This window comes from Semicossyphus pulcher, unplaced genomic scaffold (assembly GCF_022749685.1).
Source record: "Semicossyphus pulcher isolate SPU_LCO1_2020_fin unplaced genomic scaffold, fSemPul1.0.p SCAF_22, whole genome shotgun sequence".
NCBI lineage: Eukaryota > Metazoa > Chordata > Actinopteri > Labriformes > Labridae > Semicossyphus > Semicossyphus pulcher.
The window spans coordinates 7,707,161-7,724,402 of record NW_027211696.1 but is presented as its reverse complement, the minus strand read 5'-3'; the positions used below and the strand labels follow the sequence as shown (position 1 = coordinate 7,724,402).

The window sequence follows — 17,242 nt, the reverse complement described above, 5'->3', positions numbered from 1 at the left end:
TTATTTCAAGGCCCATTTGTTATTTTTAACATTTGCTAAACAACTTTTGTCACCTAGCAACAGTAAGCGTCGGTGAAGAGCACTTTGAAATTGAGGTCTCAGGTGCTGCCAGCACAAAAAACGGCATCAGTGGACACAGGCCCTAAGTGTACTCCTGGGTGGAACAGTACACTGTGACATCACAGGTGGGTGTGGTTAAAGATGCAACAGGACACAGATTTTACTAGTGAGGGGGTCAGATGTGCAACATGAAATGTGAAACCAGCGAGGAACTTTGCTTTTCCGTGCCTTTGAATTCACACATGCAACATAACTGAGGTCACAGAAAGAACGAAAAGGAGGAAGGCATCATTTAAAGTCTCTCCTTAAGGTGACAGTTTTCCATACTTTGCAGGAGTTCTTGTGTTGCTCCTCCTGCATCAGGTACGACCACCTGACTTCTTGATGGGTGACAGCTATTGTGACCTTGTGGGAATGTGTGAAATCTCACCGCTCACGATCGTGAGGCATTTGCTTGCAGGAACAGCAGAAGCTATAGAATATTTTTCTTTGTATCCCTGCTTTTCCTGCATTACATCACCGGCTCTTATAATTAAGTCCTCTGGCTAATCTGTCGCTAATTTGTCACTACGAGCTAACAAGTCCCATACGAGTCTACAGTTTGTAGTTATGACGAAAAAGCACACTTTGGAAGAAAGGTTAAAGAGAGGCTTTTATTGAAATGTTGCCCATATAATCCTGTGTGATATAAGATGCTGCATGACTTTGATCAGCCCAGTTTGTGTAGTCAAGGCATTGAGCACCACAAGTCAAAAACTGTATCAATACGTTCACATAAAAAAAGACCCGAGTTGTTAAACATCCTCAAGGTCCCTGAATGCACCAAATGATACCATATAATCAACTTAAACATAATGTACATTTTTAAACATGTAAAAGCAACACAGTACAGAGTGGTGACGATATTGAATGTATACGTGTATCGTGCAGAAGAAAGATTACTGACTTATTAATACAACAGTAACACACAGACAGTTTCACATTCTTCACTGAAGCCCAGCTTCTCTGAAAGGAAACGTGTGGCAGTAGATCCAGTCTACAGAGTTACAAGGTGATACTAAAGTTTTACGTCAACATTCCCAGTGGAGTTTCAGAGTCTAGTTGTGCTGTGGAGCTGTTTTCCAATGAGTGGATGCCCGTTTTGTTTGAGGGTGAAAACAAGGTCCTACCTCCACTGAGCAAAGTAACTCTTAAATCATATGTACATTGCACAATTAAAAATCCATTCATAAGCCTCTCTAAGGTCGATAGTATACGTCTTTTTTTCTTCTTCTTTTGGTTCCTTTTAACTTTTTCTCTTGTATTTTTGTCTGTTTTTAAATCTTTGGTAGGAAAACTTTGAGCGGCTCATTCTCGTGCACTTTATCCAGGAAGCCCAGGTTGAAGTACGGGTACAGCGTCTCCTTGAAGGTCTCCCTGAAGGTGTACAGGTGTGTCATGCACTGTGCGTTGTAGAAGGACACCAGGCCCCTCTTGTAGTCCAGGTAAACTCCGATCCGGGCCAGCGGCTCCTCCAGGGACAGCACGGTCGGGGGCGAAGTGCCGGCCATGTACTGTATGCCGTAAGAGAGGGAGAGGGTCCAGAAGCCGTTTGCAGGGAGGGCTTTGATGACTCCCTTTCTGGGCACCGACTCCCGGGCAACACCGACGGTCCAGACCGTGCTGCTGTAGACTTCGATCTCCCAGTAGTGGCGCCCGTGGGTGAAGCCCTGGCTTCCGAGGAGGGACAGGGCGGCGTTGAACCTGTAGGGGTTGTCCTGCACGGTGTGGTTGAAGGTCTGGTAGCGGACGCAGGTGAGGGAGGAGGTGAGGCTGAGCCAGGGGTTGGCCGTGCTGGAGTTAAAGGTGATGGCTGCAGGAACTAAAAAGAAATAGAAAATAATAAGACGTATAGAAGATCAGTTGTTGATTGTAGTTTAAATTTGTGAAGGAAAAATGTGACTTAAAGTACCTGGATAGATGCTCCCTTTCATTGATTTCCACACTCTGTACTGCAGAGGCCCTGCAAAGCGACCCTCGCACAGACTGGGCGGTGTAAACGCAGGTTTCTCAAACTTCAGCGAAGGCCTGCCAACAAAAACACACTCAGTACAGTGCAGAGAGAGAGAATAAAAACAAAATCCATCCAGGGTCAAACAGTTAAAACCCTCCCCTCACTCACCTCTGGAGCAGGACTTTGATGCTCTGTAACGAGACAAAGGAATAAACACCGGAGACGTGGTGATTAGATTTGTTGTATCTGAAAGGCGAGAGAGCTTTTTCCACATTACATCAATGTCTGAGCTCACGCGATCCCACCCTGCGGGATCTCCCTGCGGCCTGGGGAAAGTCCCCACAGCCGAGGCCCTGAGCCTGAACTAAACTCCTTATCCTCCAGATCAACGGGTGAGATCACTGGCCTACATCCTGTCTGCTCCAGTCCTTTGTTATTAGAAAAGTAGCAGCAGCGTAAACATTTCTACCAGTAGGTCAAAGTTCACGCTTCAAATACATGCAAAGATGAAGTTTAAGTCTTTTTAGGAATGCTGTACGAACTTAAACAGGAAGCCAAATTGGTCACACCCTGCATAGTGAAGTCTTGAAATGTTGATTTTGACCTCCTTTTTTTCCCAATAAAATATACTTGGAAAGAAATCACTTTAAATCTAACAGCTCAGCATTTCTCGCCTTATTTATGCGTGGAGCTGACTCATCACGCTCCTAATAACTTCCACATGTTTTGAAGAACTCACCCGCAGCAGAGTGAAGGCGTCCTGCTCCTTCAGCTTGTCCTCGATCTCGTGCACGGCCCTCTGCAGACGGGAGATCTCCACGCACAGCAGGGCCTTGTGCTCGTCCAGGCGGATCAGCTCTCTGCGCTCCTCTGTCTTCAGCTTCACCTGCAGCAGCTTCTCCTCCTGGTACAGGAACTGGTGCAGGTCGCTGAACTGGGCCTCGATGCGCTGCTTCAGGTCAGCCGTGTGCTCCTATATAGTGTTTGCATGACCACAAAGGAGGAAGCATAAAATCCATGCCTTTTTGTAACTCTCTATTTGTTTTTTGTTTTTTTTGCAGTTTGTGCATTTTGACTCTCACCTTGAGCTTTTTGACCTCGTCCTCGGCTTCCCTGTCGTACTGCAGCGCCGTGTTGAGCTCAGCTTTGAGGGAATCCATGGAGCTGTTCAGAGACGCCTGACAGGATAGACACAACATCACTGTAGACTGATGTGTCTTACTTCTTAAACATCTTTAATTGGTTGTTTTAGAGCAAAGACAGCAGAAATATGCAGATTAAAAACTCCTTGCACATAAAAAATAGATAAGGTTCCAACAATGATCATTAATACTCAATTATCGCATACGTGCTGCCATGGTTCCTAAAGTAGAGAGGAGAGAGGAGAAGATAATTCTGCAGTTTATTTAAAGCTGAACTCACCCTGTACTTCTGCTCAGCCTCCTGCACACACACCATAGTGTGATTCCTGTGCTCCTGTGAGAGCCCACACACCAGACACACCAGCTCCTGGTCCTCCTCACAGTACAGCTTCAGCTCCTCTCTGTGTCTGCTGCAGCGGGGGACCGGAGCGGGGACCATCTCCGGCACCCCGACATCTGGCAGGCAGGCTGCGCCCCCGCTCTCCTCCAGACCCTGACAGTAGCTCTCCACGATGTTGGCCACGATGCGGTTGGGCCTGTAGCTCTGCCCGGGGTACACCTTCCTGCACTGAGGGCAGGAGCCCGTGCCTCCCTGCTGGGGGCCCCTGGGACCCGTCCAGTAGCCCTCGATGCAGCCCTGGCAGAAGGTGTGATCGCAGGGCAGAGACACCGGCTGCTTGAAGAGATCCAAACAGATGGAGCAGGTCAGATCTCTGCTGATTCTGTGTGCTGAGCTTTTGGTGACTTTTCCAGCTATGGGAGGCTGTCGCAGCTTTTCCATCGCTATCTGCACAGCAAACTCTCCTTCCTTTGGCTTCCAACTTTTCTTCTCTGGCTTCAGCCCCTGGTTTAGTTTCTCCAAGTTCTGCAGATACGCTGACTGGATTTTCTTCACTTCTTTCTGATTGTTGCTCATTCCTTTGCCTTGATGGTTTTCCTTTGTTCTAACTGTAGCGCTGGACCTCTACGTCCTTCCTCTCCTGCAGAGTGTGGCCTCTCTCTCCGGCCTCCGGTCTTCCTGTTGATTGTGGAGAAATGAAGGGGGCGGTGCAGATGCAGACACAGCCTCTCACATCCTCAGCAGATAGTGAGGGGATCTCAATGGGCCCCCCTTTTCCCTCCAGACTGACGTCACATCTGAGTCAGGAAACCGAGGCGGACCGTGGATATTCTATCCCTGGAGTGTTTGTTTTGTGAAGTCTAGCCTGCAGCTGCCAAAAATGTCCTGCCTCACTAAACTCTTAATCTGCTGTACAGTAACAAGAGAAAAATGTAAATCCATTGAATGTGACTTACAGTGTGCGGGGGTGTATTTGAGTGTGCGCCTGCTTAAGCAGAACCAGATTTCCTGCTTCTTTTTATGGACTTGCTCTCTGCCCACTAAGTAATCATAGGCGATGAAGGGTAAACAAGATCATTAAGAGATTTACACAAAGAAATAAAACGTCCTGAAAGCACCGCCATGGACAAATACTAACTTTGCACACATCCTGTGTTGTGTCTTTTCCCTCCTGTACTTAATACAACAGATATTTGCAGCTTGCTCCCTGAGGGCTGAGTCATCTGTGAAGTTAAAAACTGTTCCTCTCAACAGGCTAATTGAGTGTTTTCATATGACTTGCTACGTAGACAGTAGTAGTGGTTTTGACAAGTTTAAATATTACAGGGTGTAACATCAGGCTAATCACACTCTATCGCTGAATACTGACAACCTACGATCATCCACTTGAACATAATCACAGGTCAGGAGAGTCACAATGGGATTTTGCCAGTTTAAAAACACATGCATGTGTGTGTATGAGAGAGAGAGAGAGAGAGAGATACACACAGTAGGAGCGCTTTTTACACCCTTCCTAGTGAGTGGAGTGAACTCAGTTCCTTGTTGAAGAGGAAACTTGTATCCTTGCAAAGCCTGAGACAGGCTATGAGAGTATGTTATTGACAATAGTGACATCTGGTGTCCAAGCTGAAAATTAAAAATGATGAGTTATTGTCTCATATTTTCCAATTCCATTTCATACAGTCGTGTTGTGGCGGTTTCCCTGTGTTTCCTTGTGTTTTCCCTGTGTGGCTCCATCTGTGTTTGTTTGTGTTCATGTTGCCGTGGGCGTGGCTGCTCCTCCTCTGGCTCTGTCTCATCACACATGGCAGTCATCAGCTCATCCAGCCTGCAGCACGAAGACCACTCATGGCCAGATCGTTGTTAAGCCCTTACAGTGGAGAGATCATCTGCTCTTGTGAATTCTAGTGGGGTTTTTTTTGTATTTTTCTTCTGAACTTCTGACTTCTGAAAAGTAATCTTCTTTTTTCCTTGTGCCTCAGGAGCACTTCCAGCCTGCTGTTTTCCAGTGTTAAGGATTCCTCCAGTCATCACGCCACTTGTTCTCCCGTCCACACCAACCAGCTTGCAATGAACTCCCATCCTTTAATACACCTTGCTTTGTCCGTGTCCTGTGTTTGTCCTCACATCAGTTAGCGTAACAAGTTGAGAGGGATAGAAGAACAAATAGAAAAATCAAGTAGAACGACAAACAATTGACTGATGTGTAAATCTTGGGGGGAATAAAAACATTTGCTACAACAACCTATATGGGATTACTGAGACTGATACAATGCTGATTCATTAATTATTAATATGGAAGCTGATTGGCAGACTGATTTTGCAACTATATGACAATGAAAAGGCACTCAAAAGGCTGCCTTAACACTATTATACATTATCAACCAATGCTAGAGAGGAACCGTCTGCTCGGCTGCATGTGTTTCAGACAGTGCTCAGTGTATTGGAAAGTATGTATGAGACTACATGGTGAAATCATTCCAAAATTACCTTGTGCATTGTTTCTGCTTGATTAAAAAAATGTTTACATGTCAACACATTTTGGAAAACAAACGGCAACAATATATCTCTATATCGGCCCGATCATCTGACAGATATATCTGTCGGGCTTAAATATGCGAAGCTGATAGGCTAAGAGGCCCTTTAGGTTCAGACAACAGGGAGAAAACAGTGGTAAGTAATGAAAAGCACTACTCTTCACAACTTTGTTTCACATATAAAAAGCTGGTGACTCCGGTTGACAGAGTGACCAGAAGCTGCAGCAGCACCTGCTCAAGTTGAAGCTAACCTCTGTCTCCTCTCTCTCTTTGGGTATACACTGGATTTGCAGGATGATTGCAGATGTGCTGCTGCTGTGCCTCGGGCGGGGCAATCAATGTGAAATAATGTGAACTGAGTCGCTGTCTGTGGTGCTGAAGTGCTGCTGGAGCTGTCTGTGGTGCTGAACAGGTAAGAAGACCAGAGGAGAAGCAGGACTGACAAGCTCCATGATTACAAAACATTTTGCAGACTGATGCTTTGCAAAGCTTGCGTACACATGAATTACAAAACTAGAACATTCATCACCTTGTCACAGCCCGGCTCAGGGGAGGGACAAGAAGGAGAGGACCACACATTACTTTTATCTCGAAGATGTATTTAACCAAAGTCGAACACTACCAATGTTAAACGTGTTTATCAGTAATATCAGTAATGTCCAGTGTGTTGAATGAGTGTGAATGTAATGTGAGAAACCAAGGAAACTAAATCAGGAAGCAGGAACAACAAACCATATGCCCAGGAAGAGAGAGCGAGACTGGCTGAATCCAGCAGCTTATATAGCTGAGGAGCAGCAGACACAGGGGCAATGATTAGCCGATTGCACTTCCTGGTTCTCTCCTAGGAAAAGACTGGCTGTCACAACCTCCACATGCATGTCTCCAAACACCCCAAACAAAGACAATCTTGTTTCAATTTTTCAAAAAGGTCTTTGTGTAAGCTTAAAGACTCTAAACTGGAGATCAACATTATGTGGTATCCTCGGCCTTGTCAGTGTTCATGTCGCTTCTTCATTGTATCACACATGTACGAATCACAAAGTGAAAACAGTAAGATGAACACATGTCACGTACTGTTCAGTACAATGCCGTCTAATCCAACCACCCTGCAATACATCATGTCAGACGTGTTGCATTAGTTATGATGTGCAATGACTGGAACATACAGGACAGAAGAAAGGCAATATGATATGAAAGTTTTATCTGCTTTTTCCACATTCACTCGGGTTTTAGTGGGAAATTAAGTTAATTGATGGCACACAGTGTAATTAACTTGTAACCTTCGGTGGTCCCTGATATAAAGAACTGCTCAGGGCTGCACAAACTTAATTAACCCAGGGACAGATTAGCATTGTTGAGTTAATTAAACTGTTGAAATTTTTTGGCATTAAGAGTCCTGTAAACCTCATGGGTCAGGATAAAATTGAATGGGGTTCAGCAGAGGGTAAATTATGTGGATATATTTTCTTACATTTTCAACAGCATTGAATCCAGCCTGAAAAACCAAGTGCAAGCTGTCGGGATGCTAGAAAATTTTGAGAATTCAATTACGAATTAATGTTCTCTATTTGACAGATTGTTGTGATATTCCCATCAGGTGAAATGTTATTTTCTGTTAGTAATAATGAGCAAAAATTAGCTTTATAACATGCTAGACTAAGAGGCTTATTATGGTTAGCATAATACCGTTTTAGCATTAGCATATCAGCATTTCATGGTTAGAATACTAGCATGCTTGTGTTAACAATTCACCATATTCAGACAGTGGCCATTTCCTCTAAAAACACACACAGGGTGGGAAGCAAACACTGTCACAATGTTGTACTACTGTATACTGGCATGTAAGTTGTGTAAATGTGGGTTAGCTAAGAATTGTAATCAATCATTTCACCAGTTGTCATTAAATGAGTAACTAAATAGACAATTGACGGTCAAAATGTGGAGAGAATTCTGGCTATATTTCAAAGTAAAAACACATTAGCTACCTTTAGACAACAGCTAATGCTAGCATTCATGCACTTCCTTGATATCATTAGATTAGCTAAAAAAACGTCAGCTAGTAAGTGAGTTAATTTCTTCGTTCTTAGCTAACATTATGTAAGCTAGGAATTGAAGCCTTTTCTACTGTATTGTGTAAAACTAATAAACAGTAATGCTAGTTTTCAGCAACTTCTATCTAACAAATTATCTAATATTAATCTTGTAGATGGCTGGGTGCTAACGTTGGGTCATCCAATATGTTGTTTTATCTTGGTATATGAACAGATTTCCCTGTGGATTTTCACTATCTATTGTGTTTTCAGTTCCTCATCAATCTGGAAGTGGTGACTTGATAACAATTGTCAGAAACCCTTAATTTATATGACTAATAACCTGGAACATAGTACGACCTTATAACAGCATTTGAACTTCCTTCCTTGAGCCTGATTTAAGAGTAAAATGGCCGCTGCGTGAGTATGGTCAATTACCTTTAAATAAACACCAGCAGCACAGTGTTTCAAGCATGGTGATAAACTATTGGTTTCGTTGGTGACTTGCTTCTTAGAGATATCAGTTGTCAGATAACACCATATTTAATGAAACCGTTTATTTTTATTCATTTAGGTTTTGATAAATTTGCTTCTTACACAGACAAGAAACCTCCTCTTTGTTACAGTGTAAGACTCTTAATTATTATATACAGCATACAGTCATGTCAATATCTTCTATACCTGTTAACACTTTTCAATGTCACCTATAATGGTGAACTTTCATGTCTCTGATCTCGCAAAGGTCTGAGCAGCAGAGGATATTTGTGGCACAGCCGAAGACAAAGTGTGAATGCGTGCTCAAACGTGTGCAGCCATGCGTGTGAGTGTTTGTGGCAAATTCTGAAAAGAAATGCAACATTTATGAGGAGAGGGAGAAAATAAAAGAAACTCCCAGACACACACACACACGGACACACAGAAGCTATCTGCACTGAACACACACCCTCAATTAAACCCTGAGCTGATGTGTAAGGCACCGGGGAAGCTGAAGGCTCTGTGGAACTTGTGAAGCTAAAAATAACCTCAGTGTCTGCAGGAGTGAGACAGACCTGTGGGAGATAAGAGGCACAAGGACAGACGAAAATATATTGGATTTCTACCGTTTGTATGATAGTGGTTAAACGGTGTGAGAGATATTTTTTACAGTTAAAGATGTTAATGATGTAGAATTTCCATAATGGATTAAATATTAAAAATGTAATGATACATTTAAGGTCAATTAAGTCTTGCTAGCAACATGGCTAAATTGAGTTTGATGGTCCCCTTTCTTTCCTATTGCACTTATCATCGAGTGAAAATGTCACTTCGTCAGTACTTTGGTTTATGACCAACTACGTGCTAAACTAAAGACATTCCTATCAGCCTTGTTTTTTTTATTGCTAGTCAGCTTATGTTAGCTGGCTTATACCCTAAACTTAGATAAGTAACAAAATACAATTTATTAAATTAAATACCTGCTAAAAAACAGCGTGTTAGCATTGTCTCTGTGAGCATGTTAGCATACAGGTTTTAGCATTTAGCTAAAATCACAGCTGTGCCTCAGAACAGCTAGCATGCTAGCATGGCTTTCGACTCTGTCTTGTGTGTCGTTTGCTAAATGTTTTTTTTGTTTTTAAGAGCTTAAGAGTTGAATTGACAGCTGCTTTAACTTCAGAACGATCCAGAGCGTTCTTGTGTCACCAGCAAATCATTTTGGGTTTGTGTAATATCAGCGAATTCATAGAAACAGAGCTAATTTTTAATGTGGCCTATTTATGATTTTGTATGCGTTAACAGGACATGGTGAAACAACGCCCAGAGACATATTGTTGTAGTTATAATGTTAAAAGTCTGACATTTCCTGTTAGACTTTCTTAAGTGTACCACAATGTGGGAAACACATGAACATCCTTCATGTAGCATATACCTAAATGTGCCTTATTTTACAAAAGCGTTGCACACTAGCATGCAAACTTCAGTGAAGATTTCTGGTCTATCTTGGTATAAACAAAAAGTGGGAAAACATAATTAAGTCTTGCATCATCCAACCCATCTTTCTGTTCCTCTGCCACCCTGCTGGGCTTCATCTCTGTATTTCTCGTCAAATTCCCTCATAAAAAGATAAAAAGCCCTTCCCTCTTCCTTCTCCTCCTCCTGCTCCTCCTCCTCCTCCTCATGACTTTCATAGAATTTGAGAGGAGGCACTTAAACTAATGCAGAGGCGATGTCAGGGCATATTTCGGGAGCAGGAGGCAGCTTCCTGCAATCATATTCATTTCCCTTTCAAGTTAATGTGACACTGTGTAAGGACGCAGGTGCACAGTACAACACGTGCACTGTTTGGGATGTAAAGTCACATTTCAAGGTCTAATTTTGTGCCATGATGCAATTTTGATTATTGTTACAGTACATTATAAAACATTACGCATCATATTTGTACAAATTTGAAGCAACATTTTGTTAGTTGTGATTTGAGAACATTTGATTAAAAGAAAGACACCATCAAATTCAACATCAAACAATAAGAGTTGTAATCTAATGCTAACATTTCTGTGTAGTGGAATGACAAAATAAGATTCAGCAAAGTAAGATCTTCTCTGGATATCGCGTTACGTTTTTTTTTCCTATAACAAGCACATAAAATATCATTTTTCATGGTAATATACAGTTGTCATTTTGACTGCCTGTTGTCAGTCTTATCCTGCAAATAATGTAAGACTTTTTCTGCATGAAGAAAGTGACACATTGCAGTTTATCCTTAAAGTGATAGATCGTGATAAGCAGCCTGTAAATCTAATACAATAAACTCATCTTATTACTTTCTGTGCAGAAAGCACACAGGGCTGTACAACAGCAACTCTACTTAGACTTTATGAAACACAGCAATCCTGTTTAATTTCCTCAGAGAGTCCAACTGTTAGCTCCAGTCTGAGTTTAAACCCACACAGCATCTCTGCAGGTTATAATGTCTGCCACGTCTAATAATATTTGTCACGATGTAACGACCTCGTGCACAGCTCGCTCCTTCTGCTGCTCTATAAATTGTTTCCCTCCTCTTCACTTGTTGAGAACAGATCAGCAGGACTGATGCTCTTTCTGCAGATCACTGACTGAATCCTGTACTATACCTCTGACACCTCAGATTCGAGCGTTTGTTAATCTGTAGCTGTAATGATGATAGCTTTCTGGTGTTAATCCCTAGCTCTGCTCCCCTCTCTCTCTTTCTCTGTCTCTCTCACCCTCCCTCGTGCTGCTGCAGATCACTGAAGGAGCGCGAGCGGAGCAGGATTGCTGCGATATTTCTGCAAAACAGCGACTCAAATCAAGACGCAATGCAGGTGCAGTAAACATGTTTTTCTACATACATTTAAAAAAAACCTTTACTAGCAAAGATTAGCATGCATAACATTAGTCTGAATCATGCTAATATTCCTGTTTGCGCTCGTTGTTGGCTACCTGTGGTACTGTTTAGCGAACTTGACAACAGTACTTTCTAATTTGTCAGCAGCAGAAAGTCTTACAACTTGATTTAACATAAAAGAAAAAGCATTAGAGCATACATTTAAGTTAAAAATGCGTTGTTGAAGTAGCATATTCAGATACTTTGCGTATGAGAAGTAATGTATAAAAAAATACCAACAAGTTAGACTTAAAAGTCCTGTATATATAAGTAAAGAAACTTAGAAAATTATTTTGTTTAAACTAGAGAAAGTATCTTATGTATGTTATTAATGTATTTTAATTAATCAAATGTTGTCAATTAAAAAAATCTGCATGTTTCAGCAGCTTTTTTCTTGCCGTCGTCATTTTACATTTTTTCATCACACATTTTGTGCCAAAAATCTGTACCTGCAACTTGTAACTGAAGTAGTTAAACAATGTATTGGTGTACAAAATTTCCCTCTGAAATATTGTGAAATGGAATTATAAGATAGCAACAATTGAAATATTAAAGAAAAAGTACCTAAATTACAATGATGTCAAATTTAAGTAGAATTATATACGGTTCGTACACACTTTGTCAAGCTAACTTCAAGGTACATACTATGTTCTTGCTTGCTCTTTATGAGTTTCATCGATATCTGAACCATAAATCTAACAATAAATGAAAGGAAGTTAGGAGCATCACATGCGTTGTTCTGTGCAGGCGGCTGCAGGATTATAAGCTTCTTATAAGCTTTGGAAAAAAAAGATCCAAACAGCTGAAGGTTTGTGTCTGATGGGTGCAATTTATTTCATGCAGTGTGCCTGCGTGTGTGTACTTGTGAAGGTAACATACAGTATGCGGGGATGAGCGGAGGACGGTGGCCCACAGTGTTGACTTAGATGATCAAAGCGAGCATCACAGTACCGAACACACATGGCTCTGTGCTTTAATAATGCAGCATACTCCATGTTAACAGCAAAAGAAGACTTTTTTTTTTTTTAGACCTTTTAAGGCCTCAATGTGGAGTCCCAGAAATTGTAACAAATTATTCACTATAATTTTCCTGATTCATCTTATGGATGTTTACAGTGTGATTGAATGTGTGTGTCCGTTTCTTACATGGCTTTTGGATGATCCATCAACTACAGTCTTCAGGTTTTACTTCATCCTTCACCTCAGCATGGCAGCTCCTCTGATCTTTTATTGATGCTGTTTTAAGGAGTGTGAATTATTGAGCGACATCCTCGACGCTCTGTAAGCTTTGGCATCTCTTCTTATTCAAATATGGGACCAGGGGGACACGAGAGCTCCCCGGATAGTCCTTCTGTCTATGTTCACTACAAACTCTTTACATCGCATTCTCGAGAACCTCTTATAGAAAGCTGTTTTATTTATAAAGCAAGAAGAGGACTGAAGGAGACAGGAGCATTAAGAAAACAGGCTCGAAAGAAACAAACAACAAAAGGGAGGAAGAAGACTCGGATGGTGGAAACAGTGTGCATTGGTGTGAGACGAGAAGATGATGTCTAATAGTAAAAATAACTGGAAACAAGAGAGCCTGTGCCTCCCTGTTCTCATCACGTTACAAGAACATTTTATTTTTATCCAATTCTTTCTCTCTCTGTCCTGAAACTTTGCACGTTTAACCTTAAAGACCTTTAATACAAAAGAAGATCAACGTTTTACAGAACTGAGACACAGAGTTTAGAAGTATCCACTAAAGCATTTCAACCACGTAAAGATAAATCCTTCTTTGTAATAGCCTCTTTTTAACATCAAACAAGCAGCATCAAGTATTACAGTATTGATTAATGAGGTATCGATCTGTTTAACATACCCACCAGCTGGCTGGATGTGAGGATTATACTCCTGCTGCTGGTCCAGCTGTCACAGGAGCCTGTTTCAACATATAATGCTAAAAATATAGTTTAACAGCGCCAGTGCCAAAACCTATATCAATGTATATCAGACATGTAATATGTGTCTGTTTAGCTTTCATACTATACGAGACAATTGATGGTAGGTGTTTAAACTAGTTGATAGGCTCAGAGAGAGGCCCATTGGAAATAAACCAGGACTTAAAGTTCCAAAGAAGGGAGGTTTTCTTCTTTGTGTATTTCCTGCCTTTATTAGATAGATAGCAGAAGAGCACCCGCAGGACGTAAGAGAGAGGAAATAACGTTCAGTAAAGGAGGACATTATTAGGCTGACATCAAACTCAAACAAAATGCAATGTTTTGAGGCTTTTTTCTTCCGTTTGACACATTACACATCCACTGTGAGCGACCGGGACAAACGCTCCAATACAACCATAGATTGACTGAGCGAATTGTTCGTCTTCTGACATCACTGATGGTTGATTTCTGTGTCAAGAAGCCAAAAAAATGTGTAAAAGCTGAAGGAAACTTAAGAACATTCAATGCTGGAGAATCTACTACTCGTTTTTTTGTCTGCTGCTGCATTATAAAGCAATTAACAAGCGACAGGGGAATTACTATCTCGCTGTACGAACACTCTTTGAGACTTGCACACTCATCGGAAAAAAGATGATTGGTCAAAGTTGTGGCAATTGGTTGAATTTGTGTGAATTTGCACTTGAACTTAACATCGCAAAAGATTTACACCCCACAGCCATGCTAGCTACTCTTTGAGGCTGTAACAACTAATGATGCTAACATTAGCTTGCAAACATGCTGATGCTAAGCAGGTTTAATGTTTATTAAGTACGCTTAAGTACGTCTTAGTTTTTCGTGTTAGCATGCTAGTATTTGCTATTAAGCGCTAAGCACACATTACAGTTAAGGCTGCTTGGACTGCCATAGACCAAATGATTAGGCCCATTTTGGCATGATGATGATAAGATGTTCATGGATCCCTGTATTTGTAACACTTTATCCTGAGGGGGGCTTTCAACAGAAGACATTAGCATCCCTGAGCTTTGACGCTAACATGGCTAAAATGTATTTGCGATACTTTTAATCAAATATTAAGTCATGTGTATGATGACACAATGCACACAACATGGCACTGGTGGTAAAAAGAAAGAACGTAGAAGGGAGGAACTTAGAGCCTTTTGCTAAATTGAGTGCTATTAGCTATAAAGTTAGCTAAATTCACTGCTCTAACTTAGAGGAAGTTATGATTGGGTTATGTGTCTCCCTGCCTGAGGTCAGGTCAGCTGAACCCTCTGGTGGTGATTTTTATCTCCGACCTGGAAAAAACTTTGTTTTCTGTCCTCCTCAGGGGAATGACAAGACCGTGGACGGCGGTTTGCTGCCCGATGCTAACGGGAAAGATCCCAACCCGCCCGGACAGACGGAGGGCTCCAAGTGGCAGAAACCTCGGCTTACACGTAAATCTCTGATGAAGTGCTGTCTCGTCAAGTGGATCATCGCCAGTACTACACAACAAGGCCCAGGTACATGTACATGAAGTAACACACATATGCTGACAATACAGTATAGTGAACAACTGCTTGATTGTGTGTGACAGCAGGGGAGGAGGGACTCGCAGCAGGGCGAGAGAGGGGCAGGCCTTCAATCTACAGCTCTGCAGAATACATGAATTTTAAAGCGCCTGCCCCGTCTCCTGCATCTATCTGCTATATGTTCTCGCCCTTCTTTCCCTCTGTGCAGTGTTTACAGTGCAGGCCTCTGTCTTCAACAAACGCCGCTTCATTTCAGCAGCTAATCAGTCAAAGGATTGAAAGATGCCTCTTTCACTTTCACCTCTCATTCTGCTTCATGGAATTAAGTTTGATCCACTACATCCCTCCCTCTCATTTAACGCTCGCCCTTTCTTTTCTCTCTCTCTCTCTCTCTCGCTCCCAGACAAACAGAGCTGTTGTTGTTTTTCTGTCCGCCCACTTAAAGACAAATTAAAAGCATGGTTTCATCTCAAGGTTGAGTCTAAAATGAACAATTCAAACAACATATGTAAACAGAAATATATCAATAAGACAATGATAAAGTATATATTTGGACATCCTTTCACCTTGTTCATGAAGACGTGGAATATTTTGAAGATGAAGAGCACAGTGTCTTCCGCCGACTCATCCGTCATGCCCTCATTTTCTGGCTTTATCTAAATTATTGACATTATCCTGCTGTGGGGCACTCAGCTGTGAGCACGTACTCGGCAGGCAGGGCTGCAATCTGTCCAAGAGATATCACACAGTTACCTTAAAATCCAGAATTTTCTTCCACTGACAATTGAATCAGTATGTGTAAGAAACACGCCGATGAGCAGACGGAATCTGTCCCGTGCAGGATCCAGAAACGACCTGCTGTTGTCATCCAGGCTCGTTGACTGCCGACTTCTCCATCTGCCAACAGACAGATGGTCATGTTGATGAAAACAAATGCTGTGATGGCTGACATCACCTTTAAGTGTTTTGCCTGTAGAACAAGTTTAATGTTTTCCATCTTTAATTCTACATCAGTAAGATTTTGATCTTGTATTAATGAGGCCTTTAATCTTATCCACAGCTGGACTGTATCAGCACAGCATCCTACAAACTCAGATACATCATTATTAATGTCATTTTAATTCATCGGGAGTGCTAGTTGTATCTGAAAATATATGTGGAGCTTTATGCATATATCTCCTCTACTTTATAACAACTTGATCGCCACCTACTGGCCTGTAGAGATGACAGCACCCTCAGTGTCTCCTGGAACCCTAACTAACACCCTCGGCCTGCTCTCACTCTCATTAATGCACATATAGTGCTGGAAGTGGCACAGTTACAAAAGAAATGTTGTCATGTTGTGTAAGATCTGAAAGCAATGGTATTAAGACGTACAGAGGAGACACTTAAAACGTCATTCTCTCTCATTAAATAGTGAATAAAGCACTTAAAAACCCACTGATGTCTTTTACAATACTCCTCAAAAAGTGACAAATCCTTTTTTTAATGGATGCCCTCAGTCTTAAAGGGGCAGTCCTTTTATAATTTAAAAATTGTGAGATTATCTTGCACAAATATTTAAAGCGTGTAGTATGTTTGCGTGTAACTGCTGGGCTTCCTGCACATTCTTCTTCTTGATAAGTAGTGATAGCAAAGCTGTGTCTCAATTCGGGGGCTGCGTCCTTTAAAGGAGGATGAGGCATTCGTAGCCTGCGTACAACGCTAAGACCGCACTGAAATGAGACGGTCTGTTCCCGCCCTTACCCTTGCGTCACCAAATGTGGCTCCTGTCTCCTAGCAACAGGTAGCTAGCAGGCTAACTAGCTATCGTAACTAACTGAACCTATTATTTTAAAGATAATTTGTTTCAAGGCCCCTTTTGTTTTTTTTAACATTTGTGTTGCTAGCTATTCCTCAGCCGTTTAAGAGTCCGCCATCTTGGATACGTTGGGCCAGAGAGGATGTACCCGATGGATCCTTTGTGGCCCAGGAAAAGGAGGGCACATTTGTCGGATGCATCTGAAGAAGCCTTCGAATTGGGACAGCCTTCGACGCGCCGCTGTGACGCAATCGGCCTTCAAAAACGACCGTCGAAGGATGCAGCCCCTGGATTGGGACGCAGCTGTAGAATGAAAACATCAATGTTTTCTGTCAAATCACATAAGCAGTTCAAACCAGAGGTAGGCCCATCGGAGGGTTGCCTAGTGATGATGTAAATATGGTATTAAGAATGCCCGTCATGCCCTTCGAGTTGAAAAATGTTAATGTAATAAGTGGGGCTGCACGGTGGTGCAGCAACACGGTTGCTGGTTCGATTCCCCGTTC

The 17,242-nt window shown here is 42.0% G+C and overlaps 1 protein-coding gene across 1 annotated transcript; it reads right to left on the bottom strand.

Moving 5' to 3' along the window:
• Window positions 1-699: 699 nt before the first annotated feature.
• LOC138602011 (nuclear factor 7, brain-like) lies at window positions 700-4,183 on the bottom strand. The gene is made up of 6 exons (XM_069673372.1): window positions 3,476-4,183; window positions 3,136-3,231; window positions 2,793-3,026; window positions 2,222-2,244; window positions 2,012-2,127; window positions 700-1,921 (listed from the first exon to the last, which is right to left on the bottom strand). Exons 1-6 carry the CDS (start codon window positions 4,109-4,111, stop codon window positions 1,377-1,379), a joined length of 1,650 nt encoding a protein of 549 aa, XP_069529473.1. The 5' UTR covers window positions 4,112-4,183; the 3' UTR covers window positions 700-1,376.
• Between the last annotated feature and the right edge of the window lie 13,059 nt (window positions 4,184-17,242).

What these genes read in the sequence shown, in the direction of transcription:
- LOC138602011 (XM_069673372.1), bottom strand. Translation starts at nt 4,111, where the DNA reads ATGAGCAACAATCAGAAAGAAGTGAAGAAAATCCAGTCAGCGTATCTG. An exon ending in ATCAAAGTCCTGCTCCAGAG is followed by an intron (nt 2,128 to 2,221) that starts GTGAGTGAGGGG and finishes TTTTGTTGGCAG; the next exon opens with GCCTTCGCTGAAGTTTGAGA. An exon ending in GAAAGGGAGCATCTATCCAG is followed by an intron (nt 1,922 to 2,011) that starts GTACTTTAAGTC and finishes ATTTCTTTTTAG; the next exon opens with TTCCTGCAGCCATCACCTTT.